Source organism: Pollachius pollachius (assembly GCF_949987615.1).
Source record: "Pollachius pollachius genome assembly, chromosome: 7".
NCBI classification, from domain to species: Eukaryota; Metazoa; Chordata; class Actinopteri; order Gadiformes; family Gadidae; genus Pollachius; species Pollachius pollachius.
The window spans coordinates 16209218-16229540 of NC_136940.1; the positions used below are offsets into that span (position 1 = coordinate 16209218).

General features: G+C 39.4%; 1 protein-coding gene and 1 long non-coding RNA gene across 2 annotated transcripts; one reads left to right on the forward strand and one right to left on the reverse strand.

The window, feature by feature from the left end:
* Positions 1-920: 920 nt before the first annotated feature.
* Positions 921-13217, forward strand: LOC307078286 (uncharacterized protein; the record flags this gene model as incomplete). The annotated part of the gene is made up of 6 exons (XM_079740029.1): positions 921-1148; positions 11388-11466; positions 11593-11652; positions 11919-12038; positions 12156-12356; positions 12910-13217. 6 exons carry the CDS (start codon positions 921-923, stop codon positions 13215-13217), a joined length of 996 nt encoding a protein of 331 aa, XP_079596155.1.
* A 3149-nt stretch (positions 13218-16366) lies between these two features.
* Positions 16367-17012, reverse strand: LOC307078499. Its single transcript, XR_013811991.1, has 3 exons — positions 16898-17012; positions 16576-16809; positions 16367-16473 (listed from the first exon to the last, which is right to left on the reverse strand). It is a non-coding gene; the product is annotated as an uncharacterized lncRNA (long non-coding RNA).
* Positions 17013-20323: the final 3311 nt, after the last annotated feature.

Below are 20323 nucleotides of genomic sequence, written 5' to 3' on the forward strand. Positions count from 1 at the left end.
GTCATGGGCAGAGAGTTTGAAAATCACCTGATCACCAGGACCAGCTGCAAAAGTGTTGTGCTGTTCGAGGCTCTCACACCACCTGCTATCACCCACAAGGAAATGGGCAGGTGGAGCGCTTCAATAGGACTCTACTGTCAATGCTACGCACCCTCACACACACACAAAAGGCTGACTGGAAAAGCTCATTACCCAAGATGGTGCATGCTTATAACTGTACCCGTAGTGGCACCGCTGGATTTTCCCCCTATTACCTGCTTTATGGCCGTTCTCCCCATCTACCAATAGACCTGCTCTTCAACCTGCAGCCCACTGAGACAAAATAAAGTTATGCAGAGTATGTTCGGAACTGGCAAACCAGAATGCAGCAAGCCTACGAAATCGCTTCAAAAACAGCGGCACAAGAAGCGGCTCGAGGAAAAAGGGGGTATGATAAAAGAGTTCACGGATCTGACTTACAACCAGGTGGGCGAGTGCTTGTTCGTAACCTGTCAGAAAGAGGGGGGCCGGGAAAACTGAGAGCCTATTGGGAAAGTAAAGTCCATGTCATTGTGAAGAGAAGGAGCAGTGATAGTCCAGTCTATGAGGTGATACCAGAGGGAGGAGGCAAGAGTCGTGTGTTACATCGAAACCTCATACTCCCATGTGATAGTCTGCCTCTAGACAGACCTGAAACTGGCTCAAAACAGGACAAAAAGAGAAACCAGACACAAACAAGAACGAGGAAACATCACAGAAGCAGGCAAGGGGAGAAGTCAGACAGTGGAAGCAGTGAAGACGGCGAGCTGGTATGCCGATTTCCATGCCACCAACAACCAAGTCAGAGAACTGCAAGCATGAATCCACATTCAGAGCCATTCTTTCCAGACCTGGACATACAAGAGAGAGAACAAGAACAAGAGGCAAGAGAGGAAGACATAATGGACATCATTCCAGGAGCAGATGATGACAACGCGGTTGAGCCTGGAGAGAGCCTGCAAGAGTCATCGGAGGAAGCAGCATCGGAGGAAGCAGCATCAGAGGACGATGATCCGGATCCCCCGCCTGCAGTCAACTACCGGCAACGAGAGAGACGGCGACCAAAGAGGTTGACCTACGGAGTCCTGGGTGAACCAACGCTGGTGGAAGTTGCTGTCGAGAAGCTGCAAGTGAGTATGTCTCCAGCCTGCAGAAGACTGTGGCGGCCCTGGGACAGTGCCAGAGATTGAGGTAAAGAGTCGGCTATACTGAGTCGTTATACTGCATACAGACACTTGAAAAGAAATGTGAAATGGACATTGAGAAGTGAACTGATTTCTTGGAGAACAATGGTCTAAGGGATAGATAATCCCGTTACAACATATTGGACTTAAACGGTAAATCAAAGGGACTGATAACAGACTAAAAGAACTGTGGCCGAAATTGAATTGGAAAAAAGTATATTTTAAAATATTGTTTAATAAATCCTTTACCATTAAGTAAAGAAAGTCACATTCACATTGAATGCTCATTTAATTTCAGAAAAGGGTTGACTTATATTAATTTAAGCAACTTTTGAAATCTACCTTGCCCAACTTTTCAATAGTCACATGTTTTTTTTTTACTAATTTCGGTATTTATTTTCAAATATTTGCTCAAATACATTATGCATATGATCATTCAAACTATTAAAAGGACAATAGGTTAAACCCTTGTGAGCTGAGAAAATAATTTAAGATTATTTTAATAAATATGATAGGGTAACAGGGTTGAAATTAGGGTAACAGTGTTGCGCAAAGTAACGGTTGAATGGATACATTAATTTTGATTGTAGATCATGACATAAATGTGACAAATAAATACTCAGGACCACAGGAATGTCATATTACAGTAGGCAGACAACCTGGCATTAAAATGAATGAGCCTTATCAAAAATAGTCATGAACTGATCAATATTTTAAAAAGCTGATGCTATAATGTTCAGATTTAATTTTCGTGGCTGGCCAGAGTATCCCATACCTCTCTTGTGATGGCCATGTGGCGTGAGGTAATGTTCTCTCGGGGAGGAATGAGGGTCAGCACATCCTCCAAGGGATACCAATGGAGATCTTCCCTCAACGGCCAGAAAAAACGGTTTTCCCCCACTCTATGCATACATTTCACCTGGCAGTGGGTCTCATTCACCTCTTGGGAATCCCTGGGTAGATGGTGTGGTCGTACACCAGGGCACACCATTTCCCCACAATCTCTGGAGTGTGCCACTCCCCCTCTTCTGGTGTGCTGTATATGGGGTCTTCTGTGTGGTCATCTGTGGGATTAAACTGAAGCACTTTGTTTTTTAGCAATCACACTCCAGATTCCCTGTTGCCGAACACATGCAGCTGACATCATGGTAGAGAATTTTCCCAGGTGAAAGAGTGACCACCTGGTGGAGCCTCATTGTGGACGGTACAGCTGGAAGGTCAGCTGGCATTTCTTTTACTGCATCCTCCACAGCTTGCCAGAGTATGTAAAACAATTTCACCTTCGATTGTCCCTCACTCAGAGCTTGGTACATGGACAATGCCATGGGAATATCAACTCCTTGGCTGACAAGCCTGTCGATCCTCCTCTTTAATGTGCCACCCACACCATCTGGGGCACCTTTGCCATGGCTGGCTTCAAAGTAGTTCCAGGTTCCTCTTGTAAACCACTTTTTGAACATTTCAGTACAAAAGAGGTAAAAATTACCACGCTGCTTGTACTGTGTGCAGGGGCCGTCGCTAAAAAAATGGATGGTTGTCACATCCTGGAATCTCTCTCGGATTTCCCTCAGGATGGGCTCCAGGTGTTGCCATATGGCAGGTGATCCCTTCAGTCTGGATGCCGATACAGTGCAAAAGGAGGTAGGGGCAGATGCCCCCCCCACACAGTAAACCCCAGTGTGCAAAGGGGCCTGTTGGTGTGATGCACCAAAATGGACAGCGTGTACTTCAGCGCTGTACTTGCAGCCATAGTTCTCTGAGAAGTCAATATGGACAGCACATTCATTTGCAGGGAGGTTCAGCTTCAGGGCCCGTGAGAAAGCATATTGCTGCCTGATGTTAAAGAGATGGCGCCTGAACTTCTGGAGCAAAATGGCAAACGTTTCCACCAGCTCTTCTTGGGAGCATTCAAATTCTTTTTTCAAAGTCATCTTTGAGGCTGCTCCAGGATCATTTTTGTGCTCTTTGTCCACAGTGGCCCACTGAAGGTAGGAGACACGATCGGTGGCTCTGTAGTGGCTTGTGAGTGCATAGGTATTATTGCTGCATTCCCCACATTCCCCATACATATATTGCTTGCTTTTGGTGTCACACGTGATGGCTTGTGTCAGGCACTCCAAATTGGATGTGTCGATGATGTGCATCTGGTGAAGCTTTTTGGCAAGAAAGCCTAGATTTTCATGTTGTTTGCACATGCATGTTTCACGATCTGCCAATGTTGGATGCACAACCCAGTAGGGGCGAAGTGTGCAGAACAGTGAGTATGATAGATGGAGATTGGTCTGCTCAGCCAGGAACTTCAAATGGAGGTTCTTCATTGAATCCACCAGTAATCTTTTCTGCATTTTCTTTTCTTTTGTCACCGTTTGCTGATGATGATAATGATCATGCTAAATTATACACAAACTATGATACATATACAATTATACAATTTTACTATAGATAATAAATTGTCCCTTCTGAGTGAACTGAAGGAGATGCAACCCTGTTACTGTAGTGCAACCCTGTTACTCTAATTACAGTAACAGGGTTGCAAATCAATGCTAATGTTAGCTTTTTTTAAGGAATAGAAGTGGAATGCTATGTTACTGTCAAGGTCAAGGACAAACTTAGTTATAGAAATAAGAAAGAAAACTAGAAATTAATTTGTCTTATTTTGATAATATGATTTGCAGGGTTGCATTGGTCAGAGTGACACACTCAATCAAGGCTGAAAAGATTGGAAAAATATGAAAAATAGAAGAAATGACGTACCTTTGGTCTACCCATGGTGCTAGCAAATGGTGTAATGATGTCGTTTCCTCTGTGTCATGTGACACAGAGGAACATGACACAATCAGTGGAAGATTTTTCTCTTCCACTGTCAGGCTACATTGGTTTCGGTAACAGGGTTGCACGAATGTTGTGGGACACAACTTCAGTGCATAATTACTATTATTTAAATTATGGTGATGATTAAACAAATTACTTTAACAATTGCAAAAGACATATATCAACAAAATCATACCAAAAAAAGTAGATTTAAAACTTATTTTAACTGTTACATTTGACACGCAAGTTGGTCATCAAGAAGGTGGGACAAGAGAAAAATGCCATTTTAGGGGGTGCTCGAGAGCTATTTGGTATTTTAAGTAATATTTTGGAACCACTTTTTCTACAACTATATTTACATTTTGTCTCAGGACAAGTATAATTTACACAAGTGCATGTTTTAGTATTTTGTGCATGGATTATTGAATATTTCATGGGTGGGACAGAAAATGTCCTCCAATTCTGGAATGTCCCTTATAATGTCTTTATTGAAGATTTCAGGAGTACCGTATGTGGATAGACCAATCGCCTCTATCAAATAATGCTCCCACTGCAGAATCACGTTATTTTACACCACTAACCCTATGTACACGGTTGATGCTGTTTTATAACGTATATTGAAGATTTCAGCGGTACAGTATGTGCAATGTACGCAATGTAAAAAAAAATCAACACAAAAAACCCATCAATAATCAATTAAACTAAATAAATAACTTCAACAAGAAAAGTGTAGCAAAGTATTGTTAAAACTTGTATATATTTGTGAATGGGATTCTGTGTGTGTTTATATATGCAATAGATAACAATTATTCAAAAGATCTCAAATCTTTATTTTATTTTAAGGCATTTCTTGCAAATATATACAGCCTTATTTTCATGGGCATATTGGGCACACTCAAAATGTGCCCACCGACTGCACAATCCACACTGCACCTACCAAATAAAACAATTAAAAGAGCATTACAATTTACAATGAGATACATTGTATGGTATTATGCACACACATTTTTGAGTCAATTAATAATACAAAGCACATATTTTACGTTATACTTTACATTTTCAATCATGCTCTCATCTGCATTTTCTTCGGCAAAGGAGAACCCCACACAGAAGTCCTCTGCATTCCCTATAAACAATGGTTTTCATAAGCTTTTAAAACTCCAATCATTCTGTTAGTAAATAAATCATCGTGCACTACAAATGTATAATTTGTGAATGAAAAAGAAAATACATTTCATAAAAGTATTCACACACATATTATACTTAAATATATACATGTGTCACAAATACCTCCCTATTGTTTATGCTATATAGACACTAAAAGCATTTTGTTTTCTGTAGCACTGAACAAATGACGTGAAATAAAAGTGTAATAAAGTTATGCTTAACAATTTAAAAAGTAGCCTTGCTTTATAGTACATTACCCACACAGACTGATCACCTTATGTGACTGAGGTGAGGGAATTTGTATGGATTTTGACTACAAAACTATTTTGATGGCACTGCTCTCGTGCAGTGTTTGATGCCACTGACCTTCACACTGAAGCAGTGCAGTAGCAACATGCAACCGTGCCTGAAGAACAGCCCGTGGAGATGTCTGGACATCACTGATGTCTCCCTAACGGAGATAATCATCTGCAAACTGCAAAATTGCATTTTAGATGGCAACAGTAAGTTAATAAGTAAGTTACTTATAAATGGCTGTACAATTAGAACAATCATGTTTACCCTCAACACTAAAATCCCACAGCTGCTGGAATCTTGCTGCTTGTTGTGCTGCATTGTTTGCACCGTCCATGTTTCTCCCTTGTCTCTACAGTCTGTAATCCTCAAGAAATTCCTAATTTTTGTTTTTGTGTAGCAGACCAATTCTCTTAACATGAAAAAGATTCAAAATTTCTGGGCTGAAATCGCATAGGTCTTCATCAAATCAGACCAATCTGTATGTTTTTAAAGTTGGAACTTTATCACAAGCACTGTTACCTCCAGTTTTGTAGGAGTTTACGAGCATGATGATCTTCGTTTCCCATTGGATCCATTCATGTTATTCTCTCATCAGATTACGACATTTACATTGATTAAGCAGATCCTAATAACTAAATTACTATGAGCTCTGCTGCATCAGAGGTCAATTGAAATATCTGTATGCATGATTGCAACACGTAGGGAGAGACGCCGAGTTACGGGCTGGCTAACAGAGTTAGAACGAGTCTGGTAGGTGTAGCCCGCAACAATGATCATGAAATAATTGATGTGAATAATAATATTGCACTGTTAATTAAGCAAAGAAAGGTAACCAAACCACTAAAATCCAGTGAGCCCCAAGATTTACAGGGCACATCAACATTTCTTCCACTGGAAACATCATCTGAGGAATGGGTTTAATACCAAGTTATGATGATGATGATGTTAGTTATTGTTATTGATAATCAATAGTGCTATATTGCTACAGATTGGGTCGCAGCACCTGACAATGTGAAAAATAAATTACCTTTTTGAGGGGCTTGAATTGTCCACCAAACAATGACGTGGCAACAACAGCACTGAGCAGGTGAATAGGCTTCTGTTTAAAATAATAGAAGTTTATAATGCTGAATTATAGTTAAATAAACATCTAAAGTTAGATAAATATAATTTCCACTTGCCTGATGATCTCCAATAAGGATGTGCATGTAATCATAAATAACCTGCATTGAAAAAATAAATTAACAAGGTAACACTTTATATTAAGGTACACCTATTCACCATTAATTAGTTGCTTATTAGCATGCAAATTAGTAACATATTGGCTCTTAATTAGTCATTATTAAGTACTTATTAATGCCTTATTCTGCATGGCCTTATTATACAACCAGTAAGCCATTAACTAAGAGTTTTCCCTCAATAACCTCAGAATTATTGCTTATTAGCAGTAAGTAAGGAAGTTGTTGCATACGAATTATGATCTTAATATGCTTTGCTTAGTATGGACTTTATAAGGTGGTAGTACCACAAGAATAGTTATTCTCCCTTAATAACACTTAATGAATATGGTCTGTTCTTACATAAAAAATACACAAAACTACAAGTGTTAATAGTGTCCAAATAACTCTAAATTAAGTCTTTGTTACTTAGAATATGTTCCCCATACTAAAGTGACATCTTGATCATTACTAATTCACTAGTAATTGAACACTTATTAACCAACACATGTTCCCTAATCTAAAGTTGCCTCCTTTTTACACTTAGTTAATATATTATAGCACATAACTACTGCAATGAACAAGCGATAGGTTACACCTTTGAAAAAAATGGATCTATCTATAGGTTCCCTCTCATTCAGTGGTAGAATAACAAAGACAGCACAAGTACAAATACCTCATTTATTAAACCACTGGTTCAGGTTTTCCCAAGGCTGACAACAAATACTGCCTGAAAATTCAAACACTGAGAAGTATCAATGTTTATAAACATGTCATACAATATGGTATCAAATGTATAAGCAGGTCATACTGTATGATAATACAGGTACTCTATTGTTGAACATCTGTGTGATCCTTTAACCAAAATCTGCCTGCTTAAAAAAAACACAATATAAAATACTGCACAATATTAAGTACAAAAATACAATAAATTGCACAATCTAAAAAATATAAAACCTGCACAGCTCCACATGAACTTGCTCTTCATCAGCTAAACTACACATGTCAAAGCTTAGAACAAATGTACTGAACTGTACAAACATTGCACTTTCACAGCCTAAACTTGCTCTATAATTACTGCATCAGGTTGATTTATTTCCCGTGCACAAATATTTCACTTTTCCAATACAATATAACAGAATTTTAACTGAACAAAGAAGCTCACTTGCATTTTAATACTTTAACAAGGGAAGGAGTTGGCCTTTGGCCTTCATGTCCATGATAATAGTATTTTTCTCAGAGGTAACAGTACATTTAGTGTGTCGAAACTTTTGACTGGTAGTATAAATATCAACTTGATATCTGCATCTACATTTCAGACAGGTTTCATACTGGATATTTTTTCCTAATGTCATGCAAAAGCATTCCAAGTGTTCCGTTATTGTGATGTTTTCCACGCCAATAAGTCCACTCAATTACATCTAAGTGATCCCTCAACAGTTTTTGTGTGCGGTTCCCTCTTTGTCTCCAGATAGTTGACTTGCAAATAACCCAAAATCTCTCCAGGTTTTGTGTATGTGCACCTGTAACAGGGTCGACAAAAAAATCTTGATGGTTGATAGTCAGGTGATTGTACCCTTCATCCTGAAGACGGCGGTAAGACCTCCACCCATCTGAAATGACAGAGCTTCCACGACGAACATACTTCTTTATTAGAGGCAAGAGATGCCTGACTGAACGGTGATGCACAATCTTAAGAATGGGTCTCCTCCTGTCATTCTTAATCCCTAGCATTCCGAACACCCAGGAACTCCTGTTGCTTGCCCGTCCTCTGTTGTACTGAAATTCACAAGAGCAAATATTTCAAAATGAGGACAATGGCACTCACAATACAATGATTCTGCAATAATGGTGGGAAATGGGAGAGAATAAATCATAAGTCAAAAATTCAAAAGTTCTCTCTAGCTTTGGAGTAGTGGTGCATGTTTACAAATATTGAACTGTTCTGGGGTGTAGGAATAATGTGGTTTCTTAAAACTGACATTCCCCTCTATTGCATCAATGAACTACAATGTATCTTATTTCATAATGCAGTAGTTACTTCTCGAGATACAGCAGATACACCTCCAAGCACCTCAGGCAAAAACAGGTTTTAAATGTATGTATTGTCTCTACTTTCAGTAGCTGAGTTTAGCTCAGACTTAACCAACATCGAATACATGTTTTTAGACACAAAATCATGTATTTGGCATCAAAGTAATACTCATAATTGTTTAAGTAACTTTCATACCTTTCTTTTATGGCCAAATTTGCTTTCATCTATCATAACAATCTCTGCTCTTTGTCCAACAGTCTGCTTGCCTCTTCTTCTCATTCTTTTCATTCCTGATTTGCAAACTCTCCGCAGCTTGTCTGCAAGTTTACTCAGAGTTGCAGAACTCTGAGTAATTCCTTCCTGCAGCATGTCCACTTGTCTCAGTCGAAGGCCTTGGGCGAATCTGTAATAGATCAACCAGATAAATATTTCAATGACACAATTTAGAAGTGGGGGGTTAAAACCAATTTCTTAAGTTGTCATAATTATAACCATAATTTCTCATTTGCAGTCCCACTTGCAGACACAGCAGATACTCATAGCCTGAATACAAGAGTGTATTTAACCGGAAACAACAAATCTCAAAAGCAAAGTAGGGTGAAGAACATTCCCTGTATGAGGGGAGGAATGGAATAAAATCCCAAAACAAATTAAATCTGCTGTATCTTTGAAGAGTTTTAAGAAACAACCGAAAAAATGGATACTGAGTAAATTAGCACAGTGAAGTGTCTGTTTAGAAAAGTTAAGTTCTTTTGAACTTGTGTGGGTTTTTTTCTCGCCAATGAATTAAGTTATTTTGAGACAATTTCCGGGAACCACCTAAAACCTAAAAATCCACAAGACCTTTGTACTACATTGGACTCTTCACAACCCAGTACTTATACAATTACACATAGTTGATAAATTCGACCAATGTTCAGAATTCTTCCCATATAATGTATAAACTCATGTCTCGTAAGCATTGGCTCTTATAGGACCCATCCCAACCAACAGTATAGTGAGAACATTCAAAGAAAACAATATGGTCCGAGTTTGCCTTTGATGGCTTTTGTGATTATACAATGTAAAACCACGCACCTGTAGATGTAATGCATCCACGTATGCAGTCGAATGTGAGAATTCTCAAACATTGAGCCACTTCGGATGGACCTCGACACCGTTTTCCCTTTGTGACAGGAATCTCGGCATGTCCTGATGATTAAATCCAAAGGTTAATGTAACAAAATAAAAACCTATGATACTGTGCTGATTTCACTTAATAAAAATGTAACATAAATGAAGATGGAGAGGGGGACATAGATGTTTATGTATAAGTGTTGAAACAGCTAAGATTGGGATTGAACAAGGTAGTAGTCCTTGTGATTCCCTCCCCCCATGCAATCTCAAAGCACAACAGAACAGTCCCATTTCTAGGCCTACTTGACAAGTAATATGTACAACTGTTACACCTTAAATTGGGACATTTGAGTAAATTTAGCTGTGTCTACTCTACTCTACTTGTCACCACTTGTGCTTACGTGCCACGCAGCATGAAAAGGGTGATATCAATCAATTAATCCCTGTGCATGTACAAGTTTAAAGTCAAGCTGATTGGTGGCATGTATTGTTAAATAGGTGAACAATATGACCAGGAATGTGATCTAAAATTGGTAAAAAGGCATTTTTCATTTCAGATTTTGTACACATATAGAACTTTGTGGAAACATTAACACCCCTATCTCTACCAAATAAACAGTAGCTTACTTAAAAATTAAAATTTGCAGCTGTGTGTGTGATTTGTATTGTGACTGTCTAGATGTGACTTAGCATATTTTGTGTGTACACCACTCATAACTTCTGTATTAAAAAAATTGTCGTAAAATATAGGATTTGCCACTGAATTCTAGCAGATATAATTGGATGGCTGCATGCTGCACACTCCCCTATGCTTACACACAAAGAAATAATTAATAAATAAGGCACATGTCTAGTTGTTCTACTCACCATGCTGCCTCCTTTTTGCCGTAGGACCGTTTCAACTTCATAACATGAGAGCAAGAGGGGCATTTCATCCATTTTCGAAGTAGGCCTTCTTTCATTAACCATCTGGTGAACTTGTAGTTTTCCTTGGGGCACCGTCTAAAATGTATTCGACTCAAAAACTCGTAACCCAACAACATATTTGTTAAACCTATACCTATGGAATAATATTAGATTCAAAGCTCATAATATTGCCCCGCGCACCCGTCTTCTTTGATGTCTAAATGTGTAAACAGTCTCGCAGTCCTGCAAGTTAAGCGCTAGCCTGTTAATTGAAACTCCCCCTGAGTTTTGTAAGCACATCATAACGCCCGTCCTCGGGCCGTTTACATAGTTAAAGAGTAGTAAACCCTCCTATTTATCTGCAGTGTGTAGGCTAATTAGCTAATGTAACGTTAAGCTAGCTGAGTGCGTGAGTGTGCACGTGAGCTGGGTGAATATTAGGAAAGAAACTAACATTAACATAAAATGTGAATGTAGGTGCATATGTAATGCTTTAGTATGAACCATATTTTGTAATGAAAAATAAATTATGCACTATGCAGTCATTCGAACAAGAAGAGCTTTTGAATCTTGTGTAGATTATTTAAGTTACATTTTGCCGGTTATAGTGACATGAATTTATTTATATTTTTACAGCCTAAGGCCAAGAAGAAAATGTCCCTTAAAGTCCCTAAAAATGACTCGATGACAGAGGTGACCAAAAATGATTTGGATGGTAAATTTTTCTTTGTCAACTTTCAAGTAACTTTAATACCTAAATAATTAGCTTGTCCAAATGTGTTTAAACATTGAAAGTCCTCTATTCATATGTTGATTTTGTTGTACCTATGCCATACTGTAGGTCCTGAAGTTGAAGGAAGCTCTGCTCCAAGTCGCAGCAGCATAAGCAGCATTGGATCAGGTAATGATTTCTCATTTTCTAGCAGTGTATCTTAGCAGAGTTTCATTTTTTGCTAGGGATTTTTCCTGCCTGAGATTAAAGTTGTTGGCAGATTTTGTCAGTATACATGTGCTTACAAATCAAGTTGAGGCAGCCGCACACACCATATCTGGTCCACTACCTTTGTTACATGCATGTCATTCTCTCTTTCTCTCTCACTCACTCACTCACTCAATACTGTCAAATCATAATATTTTTTGTATCCTGCTCTCATTTTTGTTTTTAAGGATCAATCTCCAAAGTGGAGTTCCTAGAAGCAAGGATCCAATGGCAAGAAAAAATAATAAAGGATCTTGAGCAAGAGCGCAATTTCTTGCGTGAGCAAATCATGGGAAAGAAGAAATCATGTGAGTGATTTGGGAGCAACTTGTATCTGCAAAATGTAATGTAATTGTAATGAAAGGTGTGATATGTCTTCATAACAATCTGATCTTTGTCTCATCTATCCTCCTATTTGATCAAAGCTCAACCAAAAGTATTTACTTTGGAGGACGACGACGAGGATGACGATGGTAACATGGATGAAGATGACGTCATTCCCCCATCTTCTCCAAAAATCAGTGAGTCCTCGGACAGTGATGTTGTCATCCAAAGACGGAAGAAACGTTGGACACAGCCACCTGCATCTGCAACTGTGGCTGTGCTTGGAAAAGCTCATGTGAGAGGTAAGAATGGCATAACTTGAACCACCTGCCCTGTTAGCAACAAGTGGTCATGAAAAGTAATTATTAATAAAAGCATTGGAAGAGCTGTTAAAAATATATGTTCTGAAGTAATTATGAGGCAAAAATACAGATCTTCAGTTCTAGAGTCTGAATATACTAGGAATTTGATGATAAATAAAAATTAAATGTCTAAAGTAAAAAATGTGGCTTTCATCAAGAATAAAGCTTCATTTTATTTTGCAGCATTCACACTAATTATTATTCAACGTCAAATGTATTGCTAGAAAGATTTGTCTCTCAGAAGTAAACATAATTCTGAACCGTAAGACTTACCAACTAAACAGATCTTAGAGTATCATTTTTGTATTGAATTCTGAACCACATATTGTGCATGTAATCATATCAGTAGATGAGCAGATTGTCCCATTCCTAGAATATGCTTCATACTTTTATCAAAAGAGAAGTGACCGGTTTGAGCAATTTCAGCTGACCTTAAGCCGTTGTTTGTGCTCATTTCTCGTGTTCTTTTGTTTTTGTTTTATATATTTTTCAGCAAAAGGACCAGCTGAGGTTATCAGCAGATATAAAAAAGTCTTGAAAAGCTTAAGCAAAGTCCGCACCATGACTGAAGCCTTCAGAATCAATGGCGAGGACCGGGGAACCATCAAGATGACTGCTGCAATTGCAGAGCTCAGCATTGTGGATCCTGAAACCTTCAAGACCCTGAAGTATGATCCTGCAACTGAGACCCTGCAGTCCTTTGCTAAGAGGTGTGCAACGCACATTACCCCTGAGAAGAAGAGCATTATAGAGGACATGAAGGCCAAAGGCCAACTCCTCCCCTTGTTGATGAAATATTAAAGACTTAAGTGATCTGCTTTGTTCAGTTAAAGATCGGTTGTATTGTATTGGAAACGTGAAATATTAACCTGTGCAGATTTAGTTATATCCTTGTTAGTGCACAGGGGAAATAAATCACCTGATGCAGTAATTATAGAGCAAGTTTAGGCTGTGAAAGTGCAATGTTTGTACAGTTCAGTACATTTGTTCTAAGCTTTGACAAGTGTAGTTTAGCTGATGAAGAGCAAGTTCATGTTGAGCTGTGCAGGTTTTATATTTTTTAGATTGTGCAATTTATTGTATTTTTGTACTTAATATTGTGCAGTATTTTATATTGTGTTTTTTTTAAGCAGGCAGATTTTGGTTAAAGGATCACACAGATGTTCAACAATAGAGTACCTGTATTATCATACAGTATGACCTGCTTATACATTTGATACCATATTGTATGACATGTTTATAAACATTGATACTTGTCAGTGTTTGAATTTTCAGGCAGTATTTGTTGTCAGCCTTGGGAAAACCTGAACCAGTGGTTTAATAAATGAGGTATTTGTACTTGTGCTGTCTTTGTTATTCTACCACTGAATGAGAGGGAACCTATAGATAGATCCATTTTTTTCAAAGGTGTAACCCATCGCTTGTTCATTGCAGTAGTTATGTGCTATAATATATTAACTAAGTGTAAAAAGGAGGCAACTTTAGATTAGGGAACATGTGTTGGTTAATAAGTGTTCAATTACTAGTGAATTAGTAATGATCAAGATGTCACTTTAGTATGGGGAACATATTCTAAGTAACAAAGACTTAATTTAAGTTATTTGGACACTATTAACACTTGTAGTTTTGTGTATTTTTTATGTAAGAACAGACCATATTCATTAAGTGTTATTAAGGGAGAATAACTATTCTTGTGGTACTACCACCTTATAAAGTCCATACTAAGCAAAGCATATTGAGATCATAATTCATATGCAACAACTTCCTTACTTACTGCTAATAAGCAATAATTCTGAGGTTATTGAGGGAAAACTCTTAGTTAATGGCTTACTGGTTGTATAATAAGGCCATGCAGAATAAGGCATTAATAAGTACTTAATAATGACTAATGAAGAGCCAATATGTTACTAATTAATGGTTAATAGGTGTACCTTAATATAAAGTGTTACCATTAACAATAGTAATAGGAACTATAGTAAATACATAAACAATTTTAAATGTTAACTTTTAATGCATCTTCGACAGTGCAGTTCAGCCTCTTACGTCATCAGCCAGCCAGTTAGACTCATGCAGTGACAGGAAAGATTTATCAAATATTTTATATGGCCCAGCCACTGCTTCCACTTGGCCATGATCTTGTGCAGCCCACAGCATTTCAACTGAAAGCACAACATGAATGTTAAACCACGGATACTTTTTAATCAGTATCGGATAGATATCTGATATCAGTTTCAGTCCACATGCACAGTTTGAACAGGCCATACCCTCTTCATGCAAACAATAATCTTGGGTAGGCTAAATAAATGACCCACCGGTCAGAACTTAAATGACCAAGAGGTCAGAACTCAGAACTCAAATGACCAAGAGGTCAGAACTCAGAACTCAAATGACCAACAGGACAGAACTCAGAACTCAGATGACCAACAGGTCAGAACTCAGAACTCAAATTACCAACAGGACAGAACTCAGATGACCAACAGGTCAGAACTCAGTAACTCAAACCTCTTTCTTGTGCGCTCAGCTTTTTCAAAGCGGAATCTTGTGGATGCTTCAATATTAAAGATTATTATTTGTCACATACACAGTAATACATAGTTACACCATGCATGTAAAATGTCATGAAATTTCAACATGGCATACTCTCCAGTGATTGTGTACTTAATATGTTAATACATGAATAAACTGCATAATGGCAGAATATATTAAATAAACATTGAACAAGGGGCATTATATTAAATCAGAAGTATGGAGGCTTTTCAGATATTGATTTTGATTTTACCTTGATTGTGAGATCATCTTTTGGGGGGGCAAAATGAATTACCGAAGGCATGGAGGTTTCTTTAGTCTGCAAATTATCTGCCATGGTCAAAGAGTGTGGGCTACTGCTTTTGTTCTCTTCAGGGATTGTGTGTGATTCCTGACAGGGGACTGCTGTACTGTCGTCAGCTTGGCTCCTTATGTATGGCTTGATGTGGTCGACGTTGTATTTGGTCTTTAAAGTTGCCCCTTTGGAGTTAGACAAAGTAACAAGCTTGCCACTGATTAGTTGGATCACATACAGTCCTGAAAAATCTGGTTTGATTCTTCCTCCCTTCCTTCCCCTCTTCCGCTCTGTGTTGAACAGAAGCACCTCATCGCCAATATGATAGTGTATTTTGGTGCTTCTTCTGTACACGTTCATTATATGCCTGCTTCTGTCTGTCCTGAGACTTTGAGATGTTTTCCGCAGTTGTTTTTTTTACGGACTCCATTGACTTGAGTTTCTCATCCAAAAATGAATAATAAGTCCTCTTATCGGGCAAAATGATGGTGGAAAGCTGAAATGACAGAAAAAAATAGTAACTTGATTCCAAGTATTAGCAGTTTAATCTAATTAAAAACAGTTTCAACCTTTATGTACAATTTATGTTTGCATTCTGTGCTGTAGCTCTGACTGGTAAAGAAATAATAAGCTATTATGATTATTTTTTAAAGGACTTCTGATTAAAACTGACCGGCATTTCAACAGGAATCTCAGAAGGGAAAACAGCCTCTCTCCCATACATCATTAGGAAAGGACTGTGTTTGGTGGTGGTCTGGATCTTTGAACTCAGTGAAAATAAGGTAGCATCTAAGAAGACATCCCAGTTGTTTTGCTTCTCATTGACCAATTTTGTGAGAGCTCTAAAATATAAAATAAGAAACACAAGATAAACAAACTAAACAAAGCCTGTCTCACAAATAGTTAAAAATGTCTGGCTCCAACGATGCACTACATACAACTAAGATATAGATATGAAATACATATCGATAGTGAATAAATAGTAATAGATTGAATCTGTGAAAAATATATATCTTCCATGGTTAAAAGCAACACAGTTCCTTTTCCAGAGTGGAATGTTAAAAGTAACGTCAACGAAACAAGCCTGGCTGCCACAAAGCTCTACTATAAAAGCGAGAAAAAAACTTGCCACTTTATGTTGTGGTTTGTTTTCTCATCCAGACCATTGGTTTGGGGATGATAGGCAGCTGTCACACTTCTTTGAATAGCCAAAATACTGCAAAGGCTGGTGTTGAGCTGAAATAAAAATAGTTACAGTAAAAAAAAAATACATTCCAAGCAGAAAGGAATAATTCCTGAATTGTATTTACCACAATAGCATTATTAAAACGCACGTACTTCATTAACAAACTCTCTTCCCTGGTCAGATAAGATTCTTTTGGGACAACCATGTCTATAAATAATCGAGAAGATGTGGCGTCCCACTTCAGCTGCAGTTTTTTTCTTTAATGGGAAAGCCTCAACCCATTTTGAGAAGTAATCTGTGGCTGTTAAAATATACTGGAAGCCATCCACAGTTTTTGGGAGAGGTCCTGTCAGGTCAATACCAATTAGCTCCCAGACAGCAGACACCTATCAAGGTAAAACAAATACAATTATTTTTACACTCAATACTTCTTTATTAATAGCTGTTGGATAAGATACCACTGCACACATGTACCTGTATACACTGTAATGGCTGGGCAGCAGTCAAAGGTTTTCCAACCTTCTGGCATTTATCACATTCCAAGACCTTTAAGAAACTAGCTGTTAATAAAACACAAAACAACATAACTCAAACAAAAAGCCTACCCAGTTGTTAATGTCCACTGACATGCCAAGCCAGTAAAATCTGGAGGATATTGCTGTGCGGGTTTTCAGGATGCCCGTATGCAGGGGCGTAGGAATGAGTTTAACATTGGGGGGGACACTAGGGTGCATCAAATTTGAATGGGAAATTTTAATTTCAAAATATCAATTTGGCTGGCATTGCATTTTGTTCCAATTAACATAAAAATGACTTTTGCAAAGTTTTGAGGAATTCTATTGAGATTTAGGGGTTCCACCTAACACATGAACTTTGGCAAATTTTCGAAAAATGTGCAATTTTTTGTCTAATTGCCAAAAGGTTGACCTGGAAATGTTGAGTACAGTGAAATTTTATACAGTAACATGTTCTATAGGGTTATCAAAGTAAAAGTTGTTTGTTTGCCCTTTGGGTAACTTGGGCATTTCTCAGAATTCAACTTTCAAGATTCTTCATTCATTTGTTCTACAGACAAAATTAATGGAGGTCAATGGGACATGTTCACGTGGCCTTACCCTGAATTTTGTGCAGCAGTGATGGATGTTGGACACACATATAAAGTTTAATTGACTTTATTGTTTAACACAAGGGGCGATACTGACACACTTAAAAGAACAAACCCTCTCTAGTGGCTAACTCACTGGCAACTAACAGGGCCTAATGGTAAGAGCTGACACTAACTAAACTTCAAACTTAATTGCTCAGTCTGTGCCAGAGTCTGCTTCACTGAGCAACATCACCAGGGAGAAAGAGAGCGGAAATGGAACCTGAACCTAGCCAGTGCGTCTCCCCCCAGATATGTCTCCCCACCCACCACCCAAGAGTAACGGTCCTATTCAGGGATTAGCTTGCGTTTGCAGCGACAAAGGTTTGGCTGTTGGTTGCGGTCATGTTCAACTGCCTGCAGCACATTCTGCAGGTGCTGCTCCTTCCTTGCCACTGCGACGAAGTCGGATGTGAGCTTGACGCCACATTCGGCACAGTCATTGACCACGTTCATTGCACGTACATTGACCTCACTTTTTTTGAATGCAGCATTGGTCGCCCATTCCTTCACATCAAGATACATGAATTCTTGATCAATGTGCAGCTGGTGCATCCCAAACCAGCAATCCTTATTGACAAGGTCAGCCTAGCTGGTGGTTGGCAAGAGGGTGGGGAACTTTGGCTTGCCAAAGCCAGTGCCAAAGCGCTGCTCAGGGATGTGCATGGGGAGATCAGCGGGCTTGTGCTCCAAGATCGCTCTAGCAAGTGCACGCTTGTCATCATTAGGCACCTTGCTGCTGAAGAGAGCCAGGGGTAGCATCTCACCTGTCAGGTACCAGCGATGCCTCTCCAGCGCCTTGATCGCTGATGCTGCAATGCCCTCATCTACAGCCTTGTATGCCTGCAGGTGGTGGTAGAGTGTCAGGTCATTCCAGGCAGCATCTACAGCTTTCTCGCAGGTCAACCACCACTTTACATAGATGTGTGCAATGAAAATGGCAAATGCCCGAATCTTTGGCACCTGCTGCCGTGTGGTGATTGTGCCCTGGGGAAGCAACGCGATGTGCTGCTCCATCAAAGCCAGCTTGAGAGTATAGAGCAGCTTGGCCATCCATCGTGCCATGTGGAGCGCTCCCGGTCGTTGGAAGGTCACTGCAGTCTGCTCTTCACCATCTGCATCCAGAAACACAAGACACAGCTGCACAAACTCATGGTAGTCACCTCGCTTGTGGTCTGTGACTTCTTTTGTGCACCTGACAAGTTCAGCACGTAAATTGCCCAGGATTGATTGCTCAGTGTTGCCAGGAATGTAGCGGGACCATTGGCTGCTGGATTCTTGTGGTAACAGGTTCCATTTCTCTCTCAGATGTGTGAACAAGGTAACCTCTGGCGAGCGTGATGTCTCCACCTTCAGGTCTGTGAAAACCTGATTCAGGAGGACCTCACCAATGTGGTGCCGGCACCCAGACCAAAGCAGTGGTCGGCCCAGTGAGAGCTGTATGGCAATGCAGGCTGCTGTGAGATGGCCGGTGTTTGACTCAGTGGTGTCAAATGCCATGTTGACAACCTGGTCAGCGCAGCACCAGCCCTGCAGCAACTTGCATGTCAACCGGGCAATGATCACTCCACATGCCTCATTAGTCTGCTTCTTATACGCCGGGACACCAAGCAGTTTCAGCCGCTCTGCATCTCCAACGACCACTGTAAGACGCTCCTCCAACTGGCGCACATTGCTGAGCATCGGTGTTAACTTGCTGTCCCAGTGTAGGGTGCACAATGGAGGTGGTGTCCACTGCTTGTGCTGTTCCTCACTGATTGTCTCCAGCACTTTGCGTCTTGCTCGGTCAGCTGTTGCGTAAGATGCAGAGAGATGTGTACATTCACCGCCTGACTCTGCAACAAGGCCACGCGTGAAGGCAGCCTGTTGCATTGGTGACATCTTCAACCTTGTAGGCAGTGACACGACAGAAATATGTAATAATACATACCAAACACAGAAACATCACCTCAAACAGAAAGATCACCTCAGTTTTCTTGAGCTGTAGTATTGTTTACCTCAGATCTCCATGGCAACCATTGAGCCCTGTTAACCACTTTATCCAACAAAAACAGATGTGCGGTGGCGCCCCTAAATCATCATGTACTGGAAAAATATTTTGCATGTGTTGTTTCTACATATATTGGAACACTTTTATCACCCAGCCATATCAAAATTCAAGAATTGTGTTTTTTGATGCACCCTAGGGGACACATATCGGAAACCTGACAGATCCGGTATAATTTTTAGGTGGGACAAAGGCGCCTGTCTCCGATATTGGAGGGGACACGTCCCCTCCGTCCCCCCCGGTTCCTACGCCCTTGCCCATATGTCTCCCCATTGGAGAGGAGTGAAACTCTATAAAGAGTTGTCTTGCCTCCTTTTTGGACTTAATGGCTCTTCTGCTCCCAACGTAGAGCTCTCCTTCTGCAGTGAACATTCATTGAAGAACTTTCATCATTAAAGAGCTATCTTACCAAGACACTATCCACACATCCACACATTTTATTGTATGTATTGGTCTATCTACATACTGTACCCCTGAAATCTTCAATGAAGATGTTATAAACAAGCATCAAAATATGCTCCCCATATTCTTACAGTGTACATAGGGTGAGTTGTGGCTTAAAATAATGTGATTCTGCAGCGGGAGCATTATTTGATAGAGGCAATTGGTCTATCCACATACTTCACCCCTGCTATCTTAAATAAAGACGTTATAAACAAGCATGTATTTCAGATACTCACCTAGACACTAAGACTGCGATAACATGTCA